The sequence below is a fragment of the Tachyglossus aculeatus genome, chromosome 22, assembly GCF_015852505.1.
Source record: "Tachyglossus aculeatus isolate mTacAcu1 chromosome 22, mTacAcu1.pri, whole genome shotgun sequence".
Lineage (NCBI taxonomy): Eukaryota > Metazoa > Chordata > Mammalia > Monotremata > Tachyglossidae > Tachyglossus > Tachyglossus aculeatus.
Genome location: NC_052087.1, coordinates 47,444,785 through 47,469,609, shown reverse-complemented (window position 1 = coordinate 47,469,609; position 24,825 = coordinate 47,444,785). Strand labels below are relative to the sequence as shown.

At 47.9% G+C, this 24,825-nt stretch overlaps 2 protein-coding genes across 5 annotated transcripts in view; both read right to left on the bottom strand.

Annotated features, from left to right (window-relative positions):
• Positions 1 to 15,167, bottom strand: part of LOC119943350 (L-lactate dehydrogenase A chain-like) — a 33,455-nt gene extending 18,288 nt beyond the window's left edge. Inside the window, exons 1-4 of one of the 3 annotated variants that reach the window (XM_038764266.1) lie at positions 14,845 to 15,167; positions 11,017 to 11,182; positions 6,422 to 6,539; positions 3,860 to 4,033 (exon numbers count right to left, since the gene is read on the bottom strand). In XM_038764266.1, the coding sequence (XP_038620194.1) occupies positions 3,860 to 4,033; positions 6,422 to 6,539; positions 11,017 to 11,182; positions 14,845 to 14,849 (463 nt within the window). In that variant the 5' untranslated portion in view covers positions 14,850 to 15,167. Of the gene's footprint in view, positions 1 to 3,859; positions 4,034 to 6,421; positions 6,540 to 11,016; positions 11,183 to 14,735 lie in introns of all 3 variants that reach the window. The other 2 variants (XM_038764267.1, XM_038764264.1) reach the window with 2 other exon arrangements.
• A 3,696-nt stretch (positions 15,168 to 18,863) lies between these two features.
• LOC119943389 (L-lactate dehydrogenase A chain) overlaps positions 18,864 to 24,825 on the bottom strand; it is a 34,297-nt gene continuing 28,335 nt past the window's right edge. Inside the window, exons 5-7 of one of the 2 annotated variants that reach the window (XM_038764341.1) lie at positions 23,952 to 24,069; positions 21,730 to 21,853; positions 18,864 to 19,685 (exon numbers count right to left, since the gene is read on the bottom strand). In XM_038764341.1, the coding sequence (XP_038620269.1) occupies positions 19,521 to 19,685; positions 21,730 to 21,853; positions 23,952 to 24,069 (407 nt within the window). In that variant the 3' untranslated portion in view covers positions 18,864 to 19,520. The remainder of the gene's footprint in view (positions 19,686 to 21,729; positions 21,854 to 23,951; positions 24,070 to 24,825) is intronic. The other variant, XM_038764340.1, reaches the window with a different exon arrangement.

Genomic DNA, 24,825 nt, shown 5'->3' with positions numbered 1-24,825 from the left:
ATATATGTATATATGTTTGTACATATTTATTACTCTATTTATTTCTTTATTTTACTTGTACATATCTATTCTATTTATTTTATTTTGTTAGTGTGTTCGGTTTTGTTCTCCGTCTCCCCCTTTTAGACTGTAAGCCCACTGTTGGGTAGGGACTGTCTCTATATGTTGCCAACTTGGACTTCCCAAGTGCTTAGTACAGTGCTCTGCACACAGTAAGTGCTCAATAAATACAATTGATTGATTGATTGATTGGAGACTGTGAGCCCGCTGTCAGGCAGGGATTGTCTCTGTTGCTGAATTGGCCTTTCCAAGCGCTTAGTACGGTGCTCTGCACACAGTAAGTGCTCAATAAATATGATGGAATGAATGAATGAATAGGCACCCAATAAATACGATCGAATTTATTTTATTTTGTTAATAGGTTTTGTTTTGTCCTCTGTCTCCCCCTTCTAGAGTGTGAACCCGCTGTTGGGTAGGGACCGTCCTGAGATGTTGCCAACTTGGACTTCCCAAGCGCTTAGTACAGTGCTCTGCACACAGTAAGCGCTCAATAAATACAATTGAACGAATGAATGAATGAATCTAGAACTGATTCTCACATTCGCTTTTAGACTGTGAGCCCACTCTTTTAGACTGTGAGCCCACTGTTGGGTAGGGACCGTCTCTATATGTTGCCAACTTGTACTTCCCAAGCGCTTAGTACAGTGCTCTGCACACAGTAAGCGCTCAATAAATACGATTGATTGATTGATTCGCACCCTCTCAGATGGCGTTTTAGAGACCCAACTCCTTTAACTCCTAACTAGGGAACCCAGGAATGGTTACGTGTCCCCAGTCATTTAAAAGTCAAACCGACTGGGAACGCATTGGCTATCAAGGACAGACCCAATATTATACTCTCCCAAGTGCTTAGTACAGCGTTCTGCACTCAGCAAACACTCGGTAAGGAAAATCGACTGACTGCTATTCCTTTCCCCCTATCCGTACCTTATTTTAATGTCTGTCTCCTCCTCTAGACCGCAGGTTCCTTGTGAGCAGGGTCTACAAACTCTTTTGTACTGGACTCCAAGCGCTTAGCACAGTGCTCTGCACACAGTAAGCGCTCAATAAATACGATTGATTGATTGATTGACTCTCCCAAGCACTTGGTAGAGTGCTCCCCACCCAAGAAGCATTCAATACGCCGATCGGTTGTTTAACAGACGCCACCGTTATTATTATAAGTGAATAATAAGTGAAGCCGCATGGCCTACAGGTTGGAAAACGGGTTCTAAATCCAGCTCTGCCTCTTGTCTGCTGTGTGACCTTGGGCAACTCATTTCACTTCCTCTGTGCCTCAGTTACCTCATCTGTAAAATGGGGGTTAAAACTGTGAGCCCTCCGTGGGACACGGACTGTGTCCAACTTAATAATAATGATGGCATTTGTTAAGCACTTACAATGTGCAAAGCACTGTTCTAAGCGCTGGGGGGATACAAGGTGATCAAGTTGTCCCACGTGGGGCTCACAGTCTCAATCCCCATTTTACAGATGAGGTAACTGAGGCTCAGAGAAGTTAAGTGACTTGCCCAAGGTCACACAGCAGACATGTGGCAGAGCTGGGATTTGAACCCATGACCTCTGACTCCAAAGCCCGGGCTCTTTCCACTGAGCCGCGCTAATACTTTATATCTCTTCCAGCACTTAGAACAGTCCCTGGAGTGGCTCAGTGGAAAGAGCCCGGGCTTTGGAGTCAGAGGTCATGGGTTCAAATCCCACCTCTGCCAATTGTCAGCTGTGTGACTTTGGGCCAGTCACTTCACTTCTCTGTGCCTCAGTTACCTCATCTGCAAAATGGGGGTTAAAACTGTGAGCCCTCCGTGGGACACGGACTGTGTCCAACTTAATAATAATGATGGCAATTGTTAAGCGCTTACTATGTGCAAAGCACTGTTCTAAGCGCTGGGGGGATACAAGGTGATCAGGTTGTCCCACGTGGGGCTCACAGTCTCAATCCCCATTTTACAGATGAGGTAACTGAGGCTCAGAGAAGTTAAGTGACTTGCCCAAGGTCACACAGCAGACATGTGGCAGAGCTGGGATTTGAACCCATGACCTCTGACTCCAAAGCCCGGGCTCTTTCCACTGAGCCGCGCTAATACTTTATATCTCTTCCAGCACTTAGAACAGTCCCTGGAGTGGCTCAGTGGAAAGAGTCCGGGCTTTGGAGTCAGAGGTCATGGGTTCAAATCCCGGCTCTGCCAATTGTCAGCTGTGTGACTTTGGGCCAGTCACTTCACTTCTCTGGGCCTCAGTTCCCTCATCTGTAAAATGGGGATCAAGACTGTGAGCCCCCTTTGGGACAACCTGACCACCTGGTAACCTCCCCAGCACTTAGAACTGTGCTTTGCACATAGTAAGCGCTTAAAAAATGCCATCATTATTATCATTCATTCATTCATTCAATCGTATTTATTGAGTGCTTACTGTGTGCAGAGCACTGTACTAAGTGCTTGGGAAGTACAAGTTGGCAACATATAGAGACGGTCCCTGCCCAACAGCGGGCTCACAGTCTAGAAAGGGGAATGATAATAATGTCATTATTATTATAATTAGTGCTAAACAAATAACCAAAAAAAAAGGGATTGCGAGAGCAGTATGGGTCACTGATGGGAACTAATCTACGCTTCTTTGAATCTTCTTTGAAGTCCACCGGCTTTTCGCTGCAAATATCAATCGAGAGGTCCACGACCACGATGCTTCCGCCTCCGGGATGGAGAGCTAAACTTTACCACATCGTCCACCAGCTGAGCTGGTTAATCAATCAGTCAATCAATCATATTTATTGAGCGCTGACTGTGTGCACAGGACTGTACTAAGCGCTTGGGAAGTCCAAGTTGGCAACACATAGAGATGGTCCCTACCCAAAAGTGGGCTCACAGTCTAGAAGGGGGAGACAGAACAAAACAAAACATATTAAGGCCCTACTGAGAGCTCACCTCCTCCAGGAGGCCTTCCCAGACTGAGCCCCTTCCTTTCTCTCCCCCTCGTCCCCCTCTCCATCCCCCCATCTTACCTCCTTCCCTTCTCCACAGCACCTGTATATATGTTTGTACATATTTATTACTCTATTTTACTTGTACCTATCTATTCTATTTATTTTATTTCGTTAGTATGTTTGGTTTTGTTCTCTGTCTCCTCCTTCTAGATCGCGAGCCCACTGTTGGGTAGGGACTGTCTCTATATGTTGCCAACTTGGACTTCCCAAGCGCTTAGTACAGTGCTCTGCACACAGTAAGCGCTCAATAAATACGATTGATTGATTGATATTAACAAAATAAAATAAATAGAACCGATATGTACAAGTAAAATAAATAAATAGAGTGATAAGGGTTAAGGGAGAGGGGTCATCATCATCATCAATCGTATTTATTGAGCGCTTACTATGTGCAGAGCACTGTACTAAGCGCTTGGGAAGTACAAATTGGCAACATATAGAGACAGTCCCTACCCAACAGTGGGCTCACAGTCTAAAAGGGGGGGACAGAGAACAAAACCAAACATACAAACAAAATAAAATAAATAGAATAGATAGGTACAAGTAAAATAAATAGAGTAATAAATCTGTACAAACATATATACATATATACAGGTGCTGTGGGGAAGGGAAGGAGGTAAGATGGGGGGATGGAGAGGGGGACGAGGGGGAGAGGAAGGAAGGGGCTCAGTCTGGGAAGGCCTCCTGGAGGAGGTGAGCTCTCAGTAGGGCCTTGAAGGGAGGAAGAGAGCTAGCTTGGCGGATGGGCAGAGGGATTGGGGCCATTCCAGGCCCGGGGGATGATGTGGGCCGGGGCCTCCCTCAGCCTCCCAAACGACTCACCTGGATTGGACACCACGAGTAACTTGCAGTTGGGGCTGTGCTGGATGATGTTGGGAACGATCAATTTGAAGATGTCCACGTTTCGCTTGACCAAGTCGAGGCGGGTCTCTCCCTCCACTTGGCGGGCACCCGCCGTGATCACCACCAGCTTGGAGTTGGCGGTCACGCTGTAGTCTAGAGAAAGGAGGGGCAGAAACTAGTTCGGGGTCAGAAAAGCTAGCGGTTTCACAACTAATGCAGCGGCCCGGTCCCGCTCTCTGCCCCGACTCACTTCGGCTCACTCGGGGTAGGAGCCTGCCGAACCCTCATCATTCCCTTGCGTTTCCCTCCCAACTTGGGTCTTCCCTCTCGGCGCTTGGTACAGTCCTCTGCCCGCAGCAGGCGCTCAATAAATTCTATTACTACTTCTATTAGACGGAAAGCTCCCCAAGGACAGAGAATTGGGCCTTTTTCTTCCTGTCACGGCCTTCAGTAGACAACAGAGTGCTCTGAACACGGTGGCCATTAAGCAGCTGACTGGCGGAGTCCTTCCATTCATTAAACTAATCCTGGTCACGCCAATCCACGGTATTTACGGGGCGCTTACTTGGGGCAGAGCGCTGTACTAAGCGCTTGGAGTGGGATCAATCCCCTGATGGGAAAAAGCGGGGGCCAGGAATGGAGTTCCAGTTTCCCATTCAGCCACATTTTCCCAGTGTGGCCCCAACTTCCGTATCAATCCATCGATGGTCTTTACTGAGCGCTTACTACGTACGGAGCCCTGAACTAAGCTTGGGAGAGTCCAGTACAACAGAATCGTATTTACTGAGCGCTTACTGTGTGCAGAGCACTGTATTAAGCGCTAGGAAAACACAGTTCAGCCCATAACAACCTTACAGTCTAGAGGGGGAGGCAGATTTCAGTAGAAATAATTTATAATTTAAAGAGAAGTACATAATTTGAAGATACGCATATGATTTCAATGTGTCCAATCCCTTATTTACCACAGTAGGGGTCCGGATGAATCTCTTAGCAGACTGTATACGGAGTGTTCGATATTTTTAGTCCTGCGGTTTTAGTTTGACGGTGAAATCTAAAGCTGAAGAGTTCTGTGGGTCTCATCCCTGTATATACCTGTATATATGTATACCTCTATATATGTATATATGTTTGTACATATTTCTCTATTTATTTATTTATTTTACTTGTACATATCTATTCTATTTATTTTATTTTGTTTGTATGTTTGGTTTGGTTCTCTGTCTTCCCCTTTTAGACTGTGAGCCCACTGTTGGGTAGGGACTGTCTCTATATGTTGCCAATTTGTACTTCCCAACCGCTTAGTCCAGTGCTCTGCACATAGTAAGCGCTCAATAAATACGATTGATGATGATCCCTGACCTTTGCTACCGACTTCTGTGCAACGAGGAAATGTGTACTTATTGCCAGTAAGGATTTACAGGAAAATCCAGGGCAAAGTAGCATCGGGTCTTCATTCAGATGACTGGCAAGCAAATGAAACACGAGCTACTGAATGAGGTGTTTGCAAACTTTAAGACTGCTGCACCCTTAGATCCCGGCTAAAATTCTACCACGCGCAATCTCTCAACTTTGTTAAAAATAGAAATGTTTGGAATTCAAAGGGTACTTTCCAGGAGAATTCCGGAAATGAAATGCAGTCCAAACTCTATCATAAAGCTGTGGCTACTTGATAACCAAATCAGTCTTGGTGATTGAGCGCTTACTGTGTACAGACAACTGTACTAAGCACTTGGGAGAGTATAATATAACAGACTTCCTGTCCACAATGAGCTTACAGTCTAGAGGGAAGACAGTCATGATATATAAATTATGGATGTGTACATAATAATAATGATGATGATGTTATTTGTTAAGTGCTTACCATGTGTTGCCAACTTGTACTTCCCAAGCGCTTGGTACAGTGCTCTGCGCACAGTAAGCACTCGATAAATACGACTGATTGATTGATTGATGTGCCGAGCGCTGTTCTAAACGCTGAGGTAGACACAAGGTAATCAGATTGTCCCACGTGGGGCTCGCAGTTTTTCATCCCCATTTTCCAGAGGAGGTAACTGAGGCACGGAAAAGCTCAGTGACCTTCCCAAAGTCACACAGCTGACAGGTGGCAGAGCCGCGATTAGACCTCACAACCTCCGACACCCAAGCCCGTGCTCTTTCCACTGAGCCACATAAGTGCTATGAGGCCGAGGGAAGGGTGAAAATCCTAGTGCGAGGGCGATGCAGGAGGGTGTGGGAGAAGAGGAAATAATAATAATAATTGGCATTTGTTAAGCGCTTACTATGTGCAAAGCACTGTTCTAAGCGCTGGGGAGGATACAGGGTGATCAGGTTGTCCCACGTGGGGCTCACAGTCTTAATCCCCATTTTACAGATGAGGGAACTGAGGCCCAGTGAAGTGACTTGCCCAAGATCATCTAAGAGGAGTCAGGGAAGGCCTCGTAGAGAAGATGCAAAAACCAATTTATAGACAGGCAGAAGAGTAGATGGCAGTTCCCCTTCAGCGTGACGGCTTTTTCACAGCGCTGACCGACGACGACAAACCTTTGCCGGAGACGATCTTCGGCATTTTAAGGAACAGGCTGCCGTGCTGGAGGTCCATCATTTCTCCTTTCAGTTTATTCTCCATGGCATCAACAAGGGCGAGCTCGTCCGTCAGGCCCTAGGAAACACCGAGGGCAGTGAAAATCCGAAGAGTGATTTCGAGGGGTAAAATGAAAACTAAAACCTATAATTCTAATTATGTATTACAGAGAAGCAGCGTGGCTTAGGGGAAAGAGCCCGGGCTTGGGAGTCAGAGGTAGTGAGTTCTAATCCCAGCTCCGCCACTTGTCTACTGTGTGACTTTGGGCAAGTCACTGAACTTCTCTCTGCCTCAGTTCCCTCATCTGTAAAATGGGGATTAAGACTGTGAGCCCCACGTGGGACAACCTGATTACACTGTATCTACCCCAGCGCTCAGAACAGTGCTTGGCACATAGGAAGCGCTTAACAAATACCATCATCATCATTATTATTATTATTATTATAACCCCTGGAGGGATAGAGACTTGTCCAATGTACTTCCCAAGCGCTTAGTACAGTGCTCTGCACATAGTAAGCGCTCAATAAATACGATTGATGATGATGATGATGGTGATAATTATCCTGTGCTTACCACAGAGCCTAGTGCACAGTAAGTACTTAAATATTTTTCTTTATAAGGATAAATCCCTCTAGACTGTGAGCTTGTTTTGGGCAGGGATTGTCACCCTTTACTGCTGTATTGTACTTTCATCATCATCATCAATCGTATTTATTGAGCGCTTACTATGTGCAGAGCACTGTACTAAGCGCTTGGGAAGTACAAATTGGCAACATATAGAGACAGTCCCTACCCAACAGTGGGCTCACAGTCTAAAAGGGGGAGTCTAAAAGGGCTTTCCCAAGCACTTGGTATGGTGCTTTGCATAGTAAGTGCATAGTAAGTGCTAATAAATACGGTTGAATGAATACGGTTGAATGTGCTTAAATGCGGGGGGAGCTAATCAAATAATCAGATTTGGCACGCTTTCTGCCCCATATGGAATTCCCAGTCCAAGAGATATTTTATTCTCATTTTACAGATGAAGAAACCAGGCGGGAGAAGTTTTCTGGATTGCCCAAGGTCACAGAGCAGACTCAAACCCGAGTCTCCCGATTCTAAGCCTCACGCTCTGTCCGCTATACCACGCCGCGTCTTCCGCTCGGCCAATCTACAACCAAAAACCACCAGGACCCGCAGAAAGTAGATGGACGGTACCGTTCGTATATTCTAAACTCTGAAAGGAAATTGTTGGCTCTGATTTATTGAAAGTGAAACATCTCTTTGAGCTTGTGGACCAATCCAGCTCTCGGTCATGGACGGCCAAATAGCGCCCTGTTCGCGCCTGCCGACATTCCTGTTGAATCCTGAAGCCCTAACTTTTTCCCCAAAGGAGAAATCCAGGCTCCGCTTGTGGGCCCGAGGGCTTCAGCCCTCACTGGCTCCATCTTTGTACAGTCCTGAACCCGGATGCTGTCGTCACCACCGCTGTAGTTTAGTGGATTTAGGGAGGAAAAAAATATCCGTAGGTGGTCTGGGATGACAGAAGCTGTAGATGAGAAGAATGGGTGGGGTACTGGAGATTGGATGGAGTTGATGGGGAGAGGTAGAGAAAATGGGTAGGTGAGTAACTAGAAGGGTCATGAGGAGAAGATGGAGTATGCGAGTGAACTGGATAGCAGGGAAAGAAGACAGAAGGGATAGGAGAGGGAAAAAAAAAATTTGGTGCAGGGCATAGGAGAGAGATCACATTTGCAGCTAGATGTTGGATCAGGGATAGGGATTCAGGAGAGGAAATTGAAAACGGAAGGGAAGTTAGGAGAGAAGAGGAAGGGTAGGAGCAATAGGAAAAGAAGATGCTGAGGGCATAAAAGGTATTCGCAGCCTAAGATATCTATGCTTTCATTAGAAAGACAACCTAGATAATAGTTTTCTATTGGTTAATCCAACACTGTTTAGCTAGTTCCGAGATTAGAAGCAGAATTTGCACATGTGGGATCATGAAGTTACTTTTGCTGCTCATATAATAATAATAATGGCATTTATTAAGCGCTTACTATGTGCAAATCAATCATATTTCATATTTATTGAGCGCTTACTGTGTGCAGAGCACCGTACTAAGCGCTTGGGAAGTACAAGTTGGCAACATATAGAGACAGTCCCTACCCAACAGTGGGCTCACAGTCTAAAAAAGCACTGTTCTAAGCGCTGGGCATGAAACCAAGACAAACGGACCGAGGTATCTGAACATTTCATCATCATCATCATCAATCATATTTATTGAGCACTTACTATGTGCAGAGCACTGTACTAAGCGCTTGGGAAGTACAAATTGGCAACATATAGAGACAGTCCCTACCCAACAGTGGGCTCACGGTCTAAAAGGGGGAGACAGAGAACAAAACCAAACATACTAACAAAATAAAATAAATAGAATAGATATGTACAAATAAAATAAATAAATAGAGTAAAAGATATGAACAAACACATATACATATATACAGGTGCTGTGGGGAAGGGAAGGAGGTAAGATGGGGGGGATGGAGAGGGGGACGAGGGGGAGAGGAAGGAAGGGGCTCAGTCTGGGAAGGCCTCCTGGAGGAGGTGAGCTCTCAGCAGGGCCTTGAAGGGAGGAAGAGAGCTAGCTTGGCGGATGGGCAGAGGGACTGGGGGCATTCCAGGCCCGGGGGATGACGTGAGCCGGGGGTCGATGGCGGTACAGGCGAGAGCGAGGTACGGTGAGGAGATCAGTGGTGGAAGAGCGGAGGGTGCGGACTGGGCTGGAGAAGGACAGAAGGGAGGTGAGGGAGGAGGGGGCGAGGGGATGAAGAGCCTTGAAGCCCATGTGCAAAGTTAGTGTAATAAGTGAAATCACTAGGGTATGTGGACTTGACAATAATCCCCCAAAGCTTCTAGCATACAAGGAACAATTCCTCATTCATGGTAGCTCAGTCTAAATATCTAGAGTTTTCACATGCTGTTGGCTAGTAAATTTTCACCACATTTGAACAAGACCGGAACTTAAAGGAAGCAAGCATTGCCTAGTGGGAAAAGTCAAGAGACCTAGGTTCTGGTAACAGCATTGTCACTGGCCTTTCGGCCAACAGGACACAACCTCCCGTTCTGTATGTTGATTATTAAAATTAGTTAATAATAATAATACAGTAGTGATAACTGTTCAGGAGTATGTGCTGTGCATTGTGTTAAGCACTGTAGTAAAAACAAGCGCTTGTACTAAGCGCTTGGGAAGTCCAAGTTGGCAACATATAGAGACGGTCTCTGTCCCACATAAAAATAATAATAATAATGTTGGCATTTGTTAAGCGCTTACTATGTGCCAAGCACTGTTCTAAGCGCTGGGGTAGATACAAGGTAATCAGGTTGTCCCACGTGGGGCTCACAGTCTTAATCCCCATTTTCCAGATGAGGGAACTGAGGCCCCGAGAAGTGAAGCGACTTGCCCAAAGTCACCCAGCTGACAAGTGGCGGAGCCGGGATTTGAACCCCTGACCTCTGACTCCAAAGCCCGGGCTCTTTCCACTGAGCCACGCTGCTTCCCTAAGTCCTAACCCACATGGGCTCAGAGACTAAGTAGGTGGGAGAATGGGTAGTGAATCCCCATTTTACGGATGAGGAAACTGAAGTAGGCGCTTAGTACAGAGCATCATCATCATCATCAATCGTATTTATTGAGCGCTTACTATGTGCAGAGCACTGTACTAAGCGCTTGGGAAGTCCAAATTGGCAACATATAGAGACAGTCCCTACCCAACAGTGGGCTCACAGTCAAAAAGCACATAGGAAGCACTCAGTAAATACCACTGACTGATTGAGGCGCAGAGAAGTTGAGTGGCTTCTTCTTAGATAGCCGGCAAATGGCAGAGCTAGAACCCAGATCTCCCCCTTCTAGACTGTGAGCCCACTGTTGGGTAGGGACCGCCTCTATATGTTGCCAACTTGGACTTCCCAAGCGCTTAGTCCAGTGCTCCGCACACGGTAAGCGCTCAATAAATACGACTGAATGAACGAATGAATCTCCTGGCTCCCAGTCTCTTGCTTTGTCTACTGGGCCTTGTCGTTTCCCTGCTTTCACCCCTGAATATCTATTCTATTTATTTTATTTTGTTAGTATAATAATAATAATAATAATAATAATAATAATGTTGGCATTTGTTAAGCTCTTACTATGTGCAAAGCACTGTTCTAAGCGCTGGGGGGATACAAGGTGATCAGGTTGTCCCACGTGGGGCTCACAGTCTTCATCCCCATTTTACAGATGAGGTAACAGGCTCAGAGAAGTTAAGTGACTTGCCCAAGGTTACCCAGCAGACATGTGGCGGAGCCGGGATTCGAACCCATGACCTCTGACTCCAAAGCCCGGGCTCTTTCCACTGAGCCACGCTGCTTCTCTAGTATGTTTGGTTTTGTTCTCTGTCTCCCCCTTTTAGACTGTGAGCCCACTGTTGGGTAGGGACTGTCTCTAGATGTTGCCAATTTGGACTTCCCAAGCGCTTAGTCCAGCGCTCTGCACATAGTAAGCGCTCAATAAATACGATTGATGATGATGATCACTCACCTTCATTAAGATGCTGACGGCACACGCCATGCCCACCGAACCAACCCCTACGACGGTGATCTTATTTTGAGGAACAATATCCTCTTTGGCGAACGTCTGAATCAGCTGACTCCTGAGGGTGGCCATCTCGGAAACCTGGCGGGGGAAGAGAAACTGCAATTTCACTCTGCAGATGAAAATGAAGTGTTATTTCATTTAGACTATTTCATTTCATTTCGTCTCTTTTCGACTGTGAGCCCACTGCCGGGTAGGGACTGTCTCTATTTGTTACCAATTTGTACTTCCCAAGCGCTTAGTACAGTGCTCTGCACATAGGAAGCGCTCAATAAATACGATTGATGATGATGATTTCCCCCTTACTTGCCGGAGGGCTAGACTGAGAGCGGTCCCCTGAACCCCGTTGGTCCCCGCTCCCTTGTCCGCCCCCCGACCCTGAGAAACGCCAGGCAGGGAGCTTCAGTGACGCCCAATCCCAAAGTTAGCAAGGTAAAGGAAGGTCAAGGTAAAGGAAGCAGAGGAGCAGTGTGGCTTAATGGAAACCTGTACTTCCCAAGCGCTTAGTCCAGTGCTCTGCACACAGTAAGCGCTCAATAAATACGATTGATTGATTGATTGATTGATTGATTGAAACACCAAGGGCTTGGGAGTCGGAGGTCGTGGGTTCTCATCCAGGCAGGGCCAGAATTTGAACCCACGACCTCTGACTCCAAAACCCGGGCTCTTTCCACTGAGCATGGGCTCAAATCCCGGCTCCGCCACTCATCAGCTGTATGACTTTGGGCAAGTCACTTCAATCAATCGTATTTATTGAGCACTTACTGTGTGCAGAGCACTGGACTAAGCGCTTGGGAAGTACGAGTCGGCAACACATAGAGACTTCCCTTCTCTGGGCCTCAGTGACCTCATCTGGAAAATGGGGATTCAGACTGTGAGCCCCACGTGGGACAACCTGATGACCTTGTATCTAGCCCAGCGCTTAGAACAGTGCTTGGCACATGGTAAGTGCTTAATAAATACCATTATTATTATTGTTAAAGGGAGAGCTGGGGTGAAGGACTCCCACAGAGTCAGGATACAGGCCCACCAGCTAACTTTGGGCAAACCGGGTCATCTCAACCACAGTTTGGGGAAGCCTGCCACAATTCCCTAGGAAAAGGGGGAAGAACAGGGGAACAGGGAGAAGCAGCGTGGCTCAGTGGAAAGAGCTCGGGCTTTGGAGGCCGAGGTCATGGGTTCAAATCCCAGCTCTGCCACTTGTCAGCTGGGTGACTTTGGCCAAGTCACTTCTCTGGGCCTCAGTCTCCTCATCTGGAAAATGGGGATTAAGACTGTGAGCCCCACATGGGGCAACCTGATCACCTTGTAACCTCCCCAGCACTTAGAGCAGTGCTTTGCACATAGTAAGTGCTTAACAAATACCACTAATATTATTGTTAAAGGGAGCAGTGCGGTGAAGGACTCCCCCAGAGTCAGGATAAAGGCCCACCAGCTAACTTTGGGCAAACCGGGTCATCTCAACCACAGCTTGGGAAGCCTGCCACAATTCCCCAGGAAAAGGGGGAAGAACAGAGCAGAAGCCAGAGGATGGGATCATCCTCTCCCAAGCACTTAATAATAATAATGATGGCATTTGTTAAGCGCTTACTACGTGCAAAGCACCGTTCTAAGCACTGGGGAGGTTACAAGGTGATCAGATTGTTCCCGGGGGGGGCTCACTGTCTTCATCCCCATTTTACAGATGAGGGAACTGAGGCCCAGAGAAGTGAAGTGACTTGCCTAAAGTCACACAGCTGATAAGGGGCAGGGCTGGAATTTGAACCTATGACCTCTGACTCCAAAGCCCGGGGTCTTTCCACTGAGCCACGCTGCTTCTCCCTGTTCTTCCCCCTTTTCCAAAGGAGTTGTGGCAGGCTTTCCCAAGCTGTGGTCGGGATGATCCGGTTGCCCAAAGTTGGCTGGTGGGCCTGTATCCTGACTCTGGGGGAGTCCTTCACCCCAGCAGTCCCTTTAACAACAATAATAATGGTATTTGTTAAGCACTTACTATGTTCCAAGCACTGTGATAGATATAAGGTCATCAGGTTGTCCCATGTGGAGCTCACAGTCTTAATCCCCATTTCCCAGATGAGGTCACTGAGGCCCAGAGAAGTGACTTGCCCAAAGTCACACAGCTGACAAGTGGCGGAGCTGGGACTTGAGCCCATGCTCAGTGGAAAGAGCCCGGGCTTTGGAGTCAGAGGTCATGGGTTCGAATCCTGGCTCTGCCACATGTCTGCTGCGTGACACTGGGCAAGTCACTTAACTTTTCTGAGCCTCAGTTCCCTCATCTGGAAAATGGGGATGAAGACTGTGAGCCCCCCAGGGGACAACCTGATCACCTTGTAACCTCCCCCGCGCTTGGAACAGTGCTTTGCACATTGAAAGCGCTTAATAAATGCCATCATTATTATTATTATAATTACTGTGAGCCCCACGTGGTGTGAGCCCACTGTTAGGTAGGGACCGTCTCTATATGTTGCCAACTTGTACTTCCCAAGCGCTTAGTACAGTGCTCTGCACACAGTAAGCACTCAATAAATGACTGATTGATTGATCACCCTGTATCCCCCCCAGAGCTTAGAACAGTGCTTTGCACATTGTAAGCACTTAACAAATGCCATCATTATTATTATTACTGTGAGCCCCACGTAGTGTGAGCCTACTGTTGGGTAGGGACCGTCTCTATATGTTGCCAACTTGTACTTCCCAAGTGCTTAGTACAGTGCTCTGCACACAGTAAGCGCTCAATAAATACAACTGATTGATTGACTGATCACCCTGTATCCCCTCCAGCGCTTAGAACAGTGCTTTGCACATAGTAAGCGCTTAACAGCATGGCTCAGTGGAAAAAGCCCGGGCTTTGGAGTCGGAGGTCATGGGTTCGAATCCTGGCCCTGCCACGTCTGCTATGTGACCTTGGTCAAGTCACTTCACTTCTCTGAGCCTCAGTTCCCTCATCTGTAAAATGGGGATGAAGACTGTGAGCGCCCCGTGGGACAACTTGATCACCTTGTATCCCCCCAGCGCTTAGAACAGTGCTTTGCACGAAGTAAGCGCTTAACAAATGCCATCATCATCATCATTATCATCACTGAGCCAGGCTGCTTCTATGCTCCACAGTGCTCTGCACATAGTAAGTGCCTCATGAATCAATCAATCAATCGTATTTATTGAGCGCTTACTGTGTGCAGAGCACTGGACTAAGCGCTTGGGAAGTCCAAGTTGGCAACATCTAGAGACGGTCCCTACCCAACAGTGGGCTCACAGTCTAGAAGGGGGAGACGGACAACAAAATCAAGCATCCTAACAAACAGCACTGATTAATAATAATAATGCTGGCATTTGTTAAGCGCTTACTCTGTGCAGAGCACTGTTCTAAGCGCTGGGGGGGACACAAGCTGATCAAGTTGTCCCACGCGGGGCTCACAGTCTTCATCCCCATTTGACAGATGAGGTAAATGAGGCTCAGAGAAGTTAAGTGACTTAAAAGGTCACACAGCAGACATGTGGCGGGGTCGGCATTCGAACCCATGACCTCTGACTCCAAAGCCCGGGCTCTTTCCACTGAGCACCACTGCTTCTCAGCGTGATTGATTGAGCCCAGGGGGTGCAGTGTGGCCCCCAAGATGGAGAGCCTCCCCTCAGAGGTGACCCCTCCTCAGTTTCTTCTCCCAACTCACAGGGGCTCGGGGCCAGGGACCACCAAGACCGGTCCTAGGGTGGCTCACGCCAACCGCCATGGCCACCAACTCCACCCTTCGGCCGGCACGGGTGGCTTCGAAAACCCACCTCATGGCTACTCTAAGGGGAAGGGGAAGGGGGGAAAATGGAAAGGCAAGAGGGCCTCAAAAACACCACAGGCCCATGGCCACGGGACCCGGATGATCACTGCTCGTCAAGGGCGAGACTTTCTGCGCATGCGCACCCCCCCAACCGCCCATGAATTTTCAACGGCCGTCACGTGCTGGCGGCGGCAGGAGAGGGGAATGCGCCTGCGCACTCCGCCCCCCACAAGCACGTTAGGCGGCTGTCACGTGCTGCCGGCTGAGAGCGCGTGAGGGAGGCACGCGCCTGCGCACTCCGGCCGCATTTCCCCTCCCCCCATGACTTCAGGCGGTTGTCACGTGCTGGCGGCGGCTGCGGGAGAGGGGAATGCGCCTGCGCACTCCGCCTCGTTTCCCCTCGACTTTAGGCGGTTGTCACGTGCTGGCGGCGGCTGCAGGGGAGGGGAATGCGCCTGCGCACTCCGCCTCGTTTCCCCCCCCCTCCCCGCAATGATTTTAAGCTGTTGCCACGTGCTGACGACGGCTGCGAGAGACAGACACAGAGGAATTCGCATGCGCACTCCGGCCGCATTTCTCCCCCCTCCCCAAAATGACTTTAGGCGGTTGTCACGTACTGGCTGCGGCTGCAGGGGAGGGGAATGCGCCTGCGCACTCCGGCCGCATTCCCCCCCCCATAACTAGGCGGTTGTCACGTGCTGACGACGGCTGCAGGGGAGGGGAATGCGCCTGCGCACTCCGCCGCGCTCCCCTCCATCCCCACAATGACTTTAGACGGTTGTCACGTGCTGGCGGGGGCTGCGAGAGAGCGGAATGCGCCTGCGCACTTCGGCCGCATTGCCCCTCCCCCCAGGGTTTTAAAAGGTTGTCACGTGCTGGCGGCGGCTCCAGGGGAGGGGAATGCGCCTGCGCACTCCGGCCACATTTCCCCTCCCCCCATGACTTTAGGCGGTTGTCACGTGCCGGCGGCGACTACATGAGAGGGGGAAGGCGCCTGCGCACTCCGCCGCGTTTCCCCCCTCCCCTCCCCACAATGACTTTAGGCGGTTGTCACGTGCTGCCAGCGGCTGCGGGGGAGGGGAATGCGCCTGCGCACTCCGGCGGCATCCCCCCCATGACTGTAGGCGGTTGTCACGTGCTGGCTGCGGAGGGAGAGCAGGGGAGAGAGAGAGAGCGCGCAATGCGCCTGCGCACTCCGGCCGCATTTCCACCCCCAATGACGTTAGGCGGCTGTCACGTGCTGGCGGGAGAGAGGGAGGGAGAGACAGAGCAAGCAATGCGCCTGCGCACTCCAGCCACATTCCTCCCCCCGCCCCACAACGAGTTTAGGCGGTTGTCACGTGCTGGCGGCGACTGCAGGGGAGGGGAATGCGCCTGCGCACTCCGGCCGCATTCCCCCCCCCATGACTGTAGGCGGTTGTCACGTGCTGGCTGCTAAGGGAGAGAGAGCGCGCAATGCGCCTGCGCACTCCGGCCGCATTTCCACCCCCAATGACGTTAGGCGGTTGTCACGTGCTGGCGGGGGGAGCGAGAACAAGCAATGCGCCTGCGCACTCCAGCCGCATTTTCCCCCCCTCCGCCCCACAATGACTTTAGGCATTTTGTACATATTTATTACTCTATTTATTCATTTTACTTGTACATATCTATTCTATTTATTTTATTAATTTGTTTGGTTTCGTTCTCTGTCTCCCCCTTTTAGACTGTGAGCCCACTGTTGGGTAGGGACTGTCACTATACGTTGACAACTTGTACTTCCCAAGCGCTTAATCCAGTGCTCTGCACACAGTAAGTGCTCAATAAATACGATGGGTTGATTGATTGCTTTAGGCGGTTGTCACGTGCTGGCGGCGACTGCAGGGGAGGGGAATGCGCCTGCGCACTCCGGCCGCATTCCTCCCCCGCCCCCCCATCCCCCACAATGACTTTAGGCGGTTGTCACGTGCCGGCGGCGACTGCGAGAGCGCGGAATGCGCCTGCGCACTCCGGCCGCTTGCCCCTCCCCCAGGATTTTAAACGTGGTCACGTGCTGGAGTGCGCCTGCGCGCGGCCTGTCCTCTCAGCCTGAGGTGCTGCGAAGTATTTGCCCCGAATTTGGAGCTGTTCTTAAGAAGGATGTGTTTCTAATAATAATTATTGCTATTACATAACAATTATATAAGTATTAATATATTAATTAATGTAATACATAATATATCAATATTATTAATATTGATTGATTAACACTATATGGTTATGTTACATATTGCATGTTAATTATATAGATTATATATTATATATCTCATTATAATAATATTATATAATATTATAATAAAGACGTATAGTCTCTATAGGTCTCTAATATTATATAATTATATGTTAATAATAGTATATGAGACATATTAAATAATATATAATAATGATGGTGGTGTTTGTTAAGCGCTTACTATGTGCAAAGCCCTGTTCTAAGCGCTGTGGAGGTTACAAGGTGATCAGGTGGTCCCATGGGGTGGGGGGGGGCTCACAGTCCATCCCCTCCCCCCCAACCTTCCCTCCTTCCCCTCCGCACAGCACCTTTATATATGTTTGTATGTATTTATTACTCTATTTTATTTATATATATTCTATTTATTTTATTTTCTTAATGTGTTTTGTTCTCTGTCTCCCCCTTCTAAACAGTCTGGGCATGTCACTCCCCTCCTCGAAAATCTCCAGTGGCTGCCTGTCAACCTGCGAATCAAGCAAAAACCTCACCATTTTATTTTGTTAGTATGTTTGGTTTTGTTCCCTGTTTCCCCGTTTTAGACTGTGAGCCCACTGTTGGGCAGGGACTGTCTCTATATGTTGCCAATTTGTACTTCCCAAGCGCTTAGTACAGTGCTCTGCACATAGTAAGCGCTCAATAAATACGATTGATGATGATGATGATGATGTTTGGTTTTGTTCTGTCTCCCCCTTCTAGACTGTGAGCCCACTGTTGGGTAGGGACTGTCTCTATGTGTTGCTAACTTCCCAAGCACTTAGTACAGTGCTCTGCACACAGTGCTCAATAAATACGATTGATTGATTGATTGTCCATCCCCTCCCTTACCTTCCTTCTCTCCTTCTCCAGCCCAGCCCGCACCCTCCGCTCCTCTGCCACCAACCCCCTCACTGGACCTCATTCTCGCCTGTCCCGCCATCGACCCCCGGCCCACATCCTCCCCCAGGCCTGGAATGGCCTCCCTCTGCCCATCCGCCAAGCTAGCTCTCTTCCTCCCTTCAAAGCCCTACTGAGAGCTCACCTCCTCCAGGAGGCCTTCCCAGACTGAGCCCCCTTTTTCCTCCCCATCCCCCCCACCCTACCTCCTTCCCCTCCCCACAGCACCTGTATATACGTCTGTACACATTTACCATTCTATGTATTTTGTCAGTGATGCGCATATAGCTTTAATTTTATTTGTTCTGACGATTTTGACCCGTCTTCATGTTTTGTTTCTGGTCTCCCCCTTCTAGACTGTGAGCCCATTGTTGGGTAGTGACATATAGTCTCTATATGTTGCCGACTTGTATTTCCCAAGCGCTTAATCCACTGCTCTGCACACAGTAAGCGCTCAATAAACACGATTGAATGATTGATGGCTTTCTTTTGGAAAGTCTAATGTCTGTTATCTGATGGGAAAATTCTATTACTAAATGCCTATCTATGTATCTGAAATGCAAATAGTGTAGGTTAAAATTACACATTTTTCCACGGCAAGCCTTTAATTTAGGGTTGTTTGAGCAGCTGCAGATTCATTTACTTTCCAGTATCAACCCTCAGGCAGTCATCAGTAAGGGAAAACTAAGGTCTAAGCGTGTTTTTGCCCTTCTCGACTGTGAGCCCGTTGTTGGGTAGGGACCGTCTATATGTTGCCAACTTGTACTTCCCAAGCGCTTAGTACAGTGCTCTGCACACAGTAAGCGCACAGTAAACACGATTAAATGAATGAATGCCCTAACCATGAAACCACAGTCTGCTTTTCAACCTGAAGACTTCTGCCGAGTGATTCAACCGAGACACAGAAGCAGCAGTTCATGATTTATTGGGGACGCGAGTCGCTATAGAGTTGGTTGCAAAGGTAGATCTTGACTTCTCTTCTATTTTAGGGAAATTGACAAATAGCCTAGTACATAGTACACAAAATAAGGTCCTCTGGGAAGTTTATGAACAGAGACACGGAGCGGCACTGAGTGGATTACGGTGGAGGTGGGATGTGAGCCATCGGATGCGGGGAAGGGTCTGTTTATGGTGAATCTTCACACTTACACTGTTAGGGGTAAGCTGCAGAAGACAACGGGACAAAAACAGCCTGGCCTTCCAGCCCGAAGGGCGAAGACAACGGGACGAAAACACCCCGGCCTTCCGTCCCGGAAGGGCGACTGAGGCATACAAGAGGGGGGAAGCATCTACCTCAGCGCGTGCTGGAACTACAACGCGCCGACAGCAATACGACCGTACAAGACAAGCATCGCCCGGCGTCGGGGTACAATCCGACAGGGAGGCACGCCACGGTTTCCCACCTCCGGCTCTAGGAGTTTGTTCATCGGGCTTAAACCTTTCCACCTTCGCGCTTAATCAGAGATCGGATAAGGGATTTGACCTACTTCAAAAGGGCGACCTACCCAATCCCCTAACTACCGTACTGTTCTTGACCCCAGTAGAGTGCCAGGACGTTAAAAGCCTTAAAACTGCAGTTCCTTCTGAATTCCCCACAGGGTGTCCGCGCTTTTCTTCAGATGAGCCTCCTCCTCGGACTTCAGCGTTATCTTCACCACGTCCGAGATGCCGTTCTGGCCCAAGACGCACGGGACGCTGAGGAAGACTTCGTCTTGGATCCCGTACAGGCCCTGAAACGCAAAGGGGGGAAAATCTGTCCTTTCCGACCACGCTGCCTTTTGCGTCGCCCCCTAAATAAAAAAATCTTAAAAGAGAGGCGCCGGCCCCGAAAATCAATCAATCGTATTTATTGAGCGCTTACTATGTGCAGAGCACTGTACTAAGCGCTTGGGAAGTCCAAATTGGCAACATATAGAGACAGTCCCTACCCAACAGCGGGCTCACAGTCTAAAAGGGGGAGACAGAGAACAAATCCAAACATACTAACAAAATAAAATAAATAGAATAGATATAATGTCCCGTTTTAACAAAAACCCACCTCAGCAACCAAAATTCATTCCTTCATTCATTCAGTCGTATTTATTGAGCGCTTACTGTGTGCAGAGCACTGTACTAAGTGCTTGGGAAGTATAAGTTGGCAACATATAGAGACGGTCCCTACCAAAATTCATTCATTGAATCGTATTTATTGAGCGCTTATTGTGGGCAGAGCGCTGTACTAAGCGCTTGGGAAGTACAAGTTGGCAGCATACAGACACAGGCCCTACCAAAATTCATTCATTCGTTCATTCATTCGTATTTATTGAGCGCTAACTGTGTGCAGAGCAGTGTACTAAGCGCTTGGGAAGTACAAGTTGGCAGCATATGGAGATTCATTCATTCAATCATATTTATTGAGCACTTACTGTGTGCAGAGCACTGTACTAAGTGCTTGGGAAGTACAAGTTGGCAGCATACAGACACAGGCCCTACCAAAATTCATTCATTCGTTCATTCATTCGTATTTATTGAGCGCTAACTGTGTGCAGAGCAGTGTACTAAGCGCTTGGGAAGTACAAGTTGGCAGCATATGGAGATTCATTCATTCAATCATATTTATTGAGCGCTTACTGTGTGCAGAGCAGTGTACTAAGCGCTTGGGAAGTACAAGTTGGCAGCATATGGAGATTCATTCATTCAATCATATTTATTGAGCGCTTACTGTGTGCAGAGCAGTGTACTAAGTGCTTGGGAAGTACAAGTTGGCAACATATAGAGATTCATTCATTCAATCATATTTACTGAGCGGTTACTGTGTGCAGAGCACTGTACTAAGCGCTTGGGAAGGACAAGTTGGCAACGTATAGAGACGGTCCCTACCCAACAGTGGGCTCACAATCTAGAAGGGGGAGACAGACAACAAAACATTAAGAAAATGAAATAGAATAAATATGTACCAATAAAATAAATAAAAAATAAATAAAATAAATATTAAAAAGTAAAAATAAAATAAATAATAAATAAAATAAATAAATAGAGTAATAAATCTGTACAAACATATATACATATATACAGGTGCTGTGGGGAGGGGAAGGAGGTAAGGCGTGGGGGATGGGAAGGGGCCACTTAACTGTGTGACTTTGGGCAAGTCACTCCACGTCTCTGTGCCTCAGTGACCTCATCTGGCGCTTAGTACAGTGTTCGGCACACAGTCAGCGCTCAATAAATACGATTGAATGAATGAATGAATGAATGAGTGAGCCCCACTTGGGACAGCCTGATTACCTGGTACTCTCCCAGCGCTTAGTACAGTGCTCTGCACACAGTAAGCGCTCAATAAATACGATTGATTGATTGGTTGACCCAATCGATTGTATCCAAGCCAATTTGGTTTCTTCTGGGCCATTGAGAAGCAGCGTGCCTCAGTGGAAAGAGCCCGGGCTTTGGAGTCAGAGGTCATGGGTTCAAACCCCGGCTCCGCCATTGTCAGCTGTATGACCTTGGGCAAGTCACTTAACTTCTCTGGGCCTCAGTTCCCTCATCTGTAAAATGGGGATGAAGACTGTGAGCCCCCCGTGGGACAACCCGATCGCCTTGTAACCTCCCCAGAGCTTAGAACAGTGCTTTGCACATAGTAAGCGCTTCATAAATGCCATTATTATTATGCAGTCCCAGAATAACTGACAGTGTCCGTTGTTAATGGCTTAGTTTTCCCCACTGAGAAGCAGCACCTTGAAAATGAGCAAGTGGATTGAGTGAGCCGCTCCTTGAAGGCTCTCCCCTTTTCCCGCTTACCTTAATCATGGTGGAAATGGGGTGCACCCGCCGAAGATTCTTCACAATGCTTTCTGCCAGATCGGCCACCGACAGCCCGATGGCCCAGGAGGTGTAGCCCTTCAGTTTGATCACCTCATACGCACTGCAGTGGTGAGATGAACATCATCATCATCTCATCATCATCAATTGTATTTACTGAGCGCTTCCTGTGTGCAGAGCACTGTACTAAGCGCTTGGGAAGTACAAGTTGGCAACATATAGAGACGGTCCCTACCCAACAGTGGGCTCACAGTCTGAAACGGGGAGACAGAGAACAAAACCAAACATACTAACAAAATAAAATAAATAGAATAGATAGGTACAAGTAAAATAACATCGGGATCGCGATATGGCGCTATCAGAAGGCAGGGCTCTCTCCCCGCCTTAGATTTATTCCAGACTATTCGACAGGACCAAGGCCTTCAAGGCCCTACTGAGAGCTCACCTCCTCCACGAAGCCTTCCCAGACTGAGCCCCCTCCTTCCCCTCTCCATCCCCCCCACCTTGCCCCCTTCCCTTCCCCACAGCACCTGTATATATGTATATATTTGTACAGGATTATTACTCTATTTATTCATTTTATTTTCATTTTTAAATATTTATTTTATTATTTATTTATTTGTACATATTTATTCTATTTTGTTAATATGTTTTGTTTTGTTCTCCGTCTTCCCCTTCTAGACTGTGAGCCCTCTGTTGGCTAGGGACCGTCCCTATATGTGGCCAACTCCTACTTCCCAAATGCTTTGTCCAGTGCTCTGCACACAGTAAGCGCTCAATAAATACAATCGAATGAATGAATGACCACCGAGTAGGATTCTTCATTCATTCATTCATTCATTCATATTTATTGAGCGCTTACTGTGTGCAGAGCACTGTACTAAGTGCTTGGAAAGTGCTACTCATTTCTTCCAGGAGATTTTCACCAGAGCCAGGGGTGTATGTTTTGGGGACTTTGTTCTCCAACAACCTTATAACCGGATTATAAACTCCTTGAGGGCAGGGATCATGTGTCTACCGACTTTAATGTACTCTCCCAAGTGCTTAGCACTCTGTAAGAGCTCAATAAATGCCACTGATTTGACACCTGTCCACATGTTTTGTTTTATTGTCTCCCCCTTCTAGACTGTGAGCCCGCTGTTGGGTAGGGACCATCCCTATATGTTGCCAACTCATACTTCCCAAACGCTTAGTCCAGTGCTCGGCACACAGTAAGCGCTCAATAAATACGATTTACTGAATGAATGACCACCGAATAGGATTCTTCATTCGTTCATTCAGTCGTATTTATTGAGCGCTTACTGTGTGCAGAGCACTGGACTAAGCGCTTGGAAAGTGCCACTCATTTCTTCCAGGAGTTTTCACCAGAGCTGGGGGTGTAGGTTTTGGGGACTTTGTTCTCTAGCAACCTTATAACCAGAGTGTAAGCTCCTTGAGGGCAGGGATCATGTGCCAACTTGTACTTCCCAAGCGCTTAGTACAGTGCTCTGTACACAGTAAGCGCTCAATAAATACGAATGAATGAATGAATGCGTCTACGACTTTAATGTACTCTCTCAAGTGCTTAGCACTCCATAAGAGCTCAGTAAATGCCACTGATTTGACACCTGTCCACATGTTTTGTTTTATTGTCTCCCCCTTCTAGACTGTGAGCCCGCTGTTGGGTAGGGACCATCCCTATATGTTGCCAACTTGTACTTCCCAAACGCTTACTACAGTGCTCTGCACAGTAAGCACTCAATAAATATGACTGAATGAATGATTGATTGCTTGAGTGAGTAATAACGAGGTAATGATGAATGGTTACCCGCCCCTCTTTCCCCCTCCCCGCAGCATTTTAAAGGCAGAGCAATTGTAAACTCGTCAGCTGTGGAGGGTGGCTCTAAACACATTCTGGAGACTATTATTTTATTTCCCCCATCTGTAATTTAGTTTACTGTCTTCCCCTGTAGACTAGGCTCCTCGGGTTCAGGGATTGCATCGCCAAATCAGTTGCACTCCTTGGGTTCAGGAATTACATCGCCAACTCAGTTGTACTTTTGCAAAGGCTTAGTACGGCACTCTGCGCAAAATAAGTGCCCAATAAACACCGCTCGCCGACTGATCGATTGATCGGAAAGAAATCTGAAATGGTTCCCGTTACGCCAGGGCCCAGTTCTGGAAGTTGACCAGCGCGTCCAGAAGAAATGAATTACCGTTACCTGTCAACCACCTGCTTGTGAACATCCTTCCACTGCTCCTTGTCTGCATCAGTTCCCAAATCGGGGTGCAGGTTCTTCAGAGAGACGCCGGCAACGTTCACCCCACTCCACACGGGAACTAAAAAGGGAAAAAAACCACGACAAAAGATGGTCTCGCTTCGTAGCGTCTTACCAGTTATGTCTACCCAAAACCTCCAGTTTTTTCCTTCCCTGTACAGTCTTTAAGAGTTTTATGCCCTTAGCCATCATCCTCTTCAATCCCTTACTGGATAGCAACTGGTTGAACTAGCGTGGCCCTTCTTGCATTTCGCTGCTGACCTTTTCTAGCCCGAACACTTCACGTCAAATATAAACCATCTAATATTACTGACTGACAAAGCTGTTTTGGGAGTTACATTCTTCCGCTCGCCCACGGTCACGGTGGAACTTTTAGACTGTGAGCCCACTGTTGGGTAGGGACCGTCTCTATACGTTGCCAATTTGTACTTCCCAAGCGCTTAGTCCGGTGCTCTGCACATAGTAAGCGCTCAATAAATACGATTGATGATGATGATGATGATGGAACGAGCAACTGCTATTTCTCTGCCAGCCAAGGGGGAGAAGTGGAAATTAGGTTTAGGTTGTGAGCCCCGCGTGAGACAGGAATTGGGCCTGGTCTCCCTTGTATTTGCCCCAGCACTTGGGCGCGGAGTAAGTGCTTAATGAATACCATTAAAATGATAATAATAACAAAGACCCAACCAAAATGTCAAGTCAGACGGCAGGTGGGCGTCTAATTCCATTCTTTTGACAATCAATCATATTTATTGAGCGCTTACTGTGTGCAGAGCACTGTACTAAGCGCTTGGGAAGTACAAGATGGCAACATATAGAG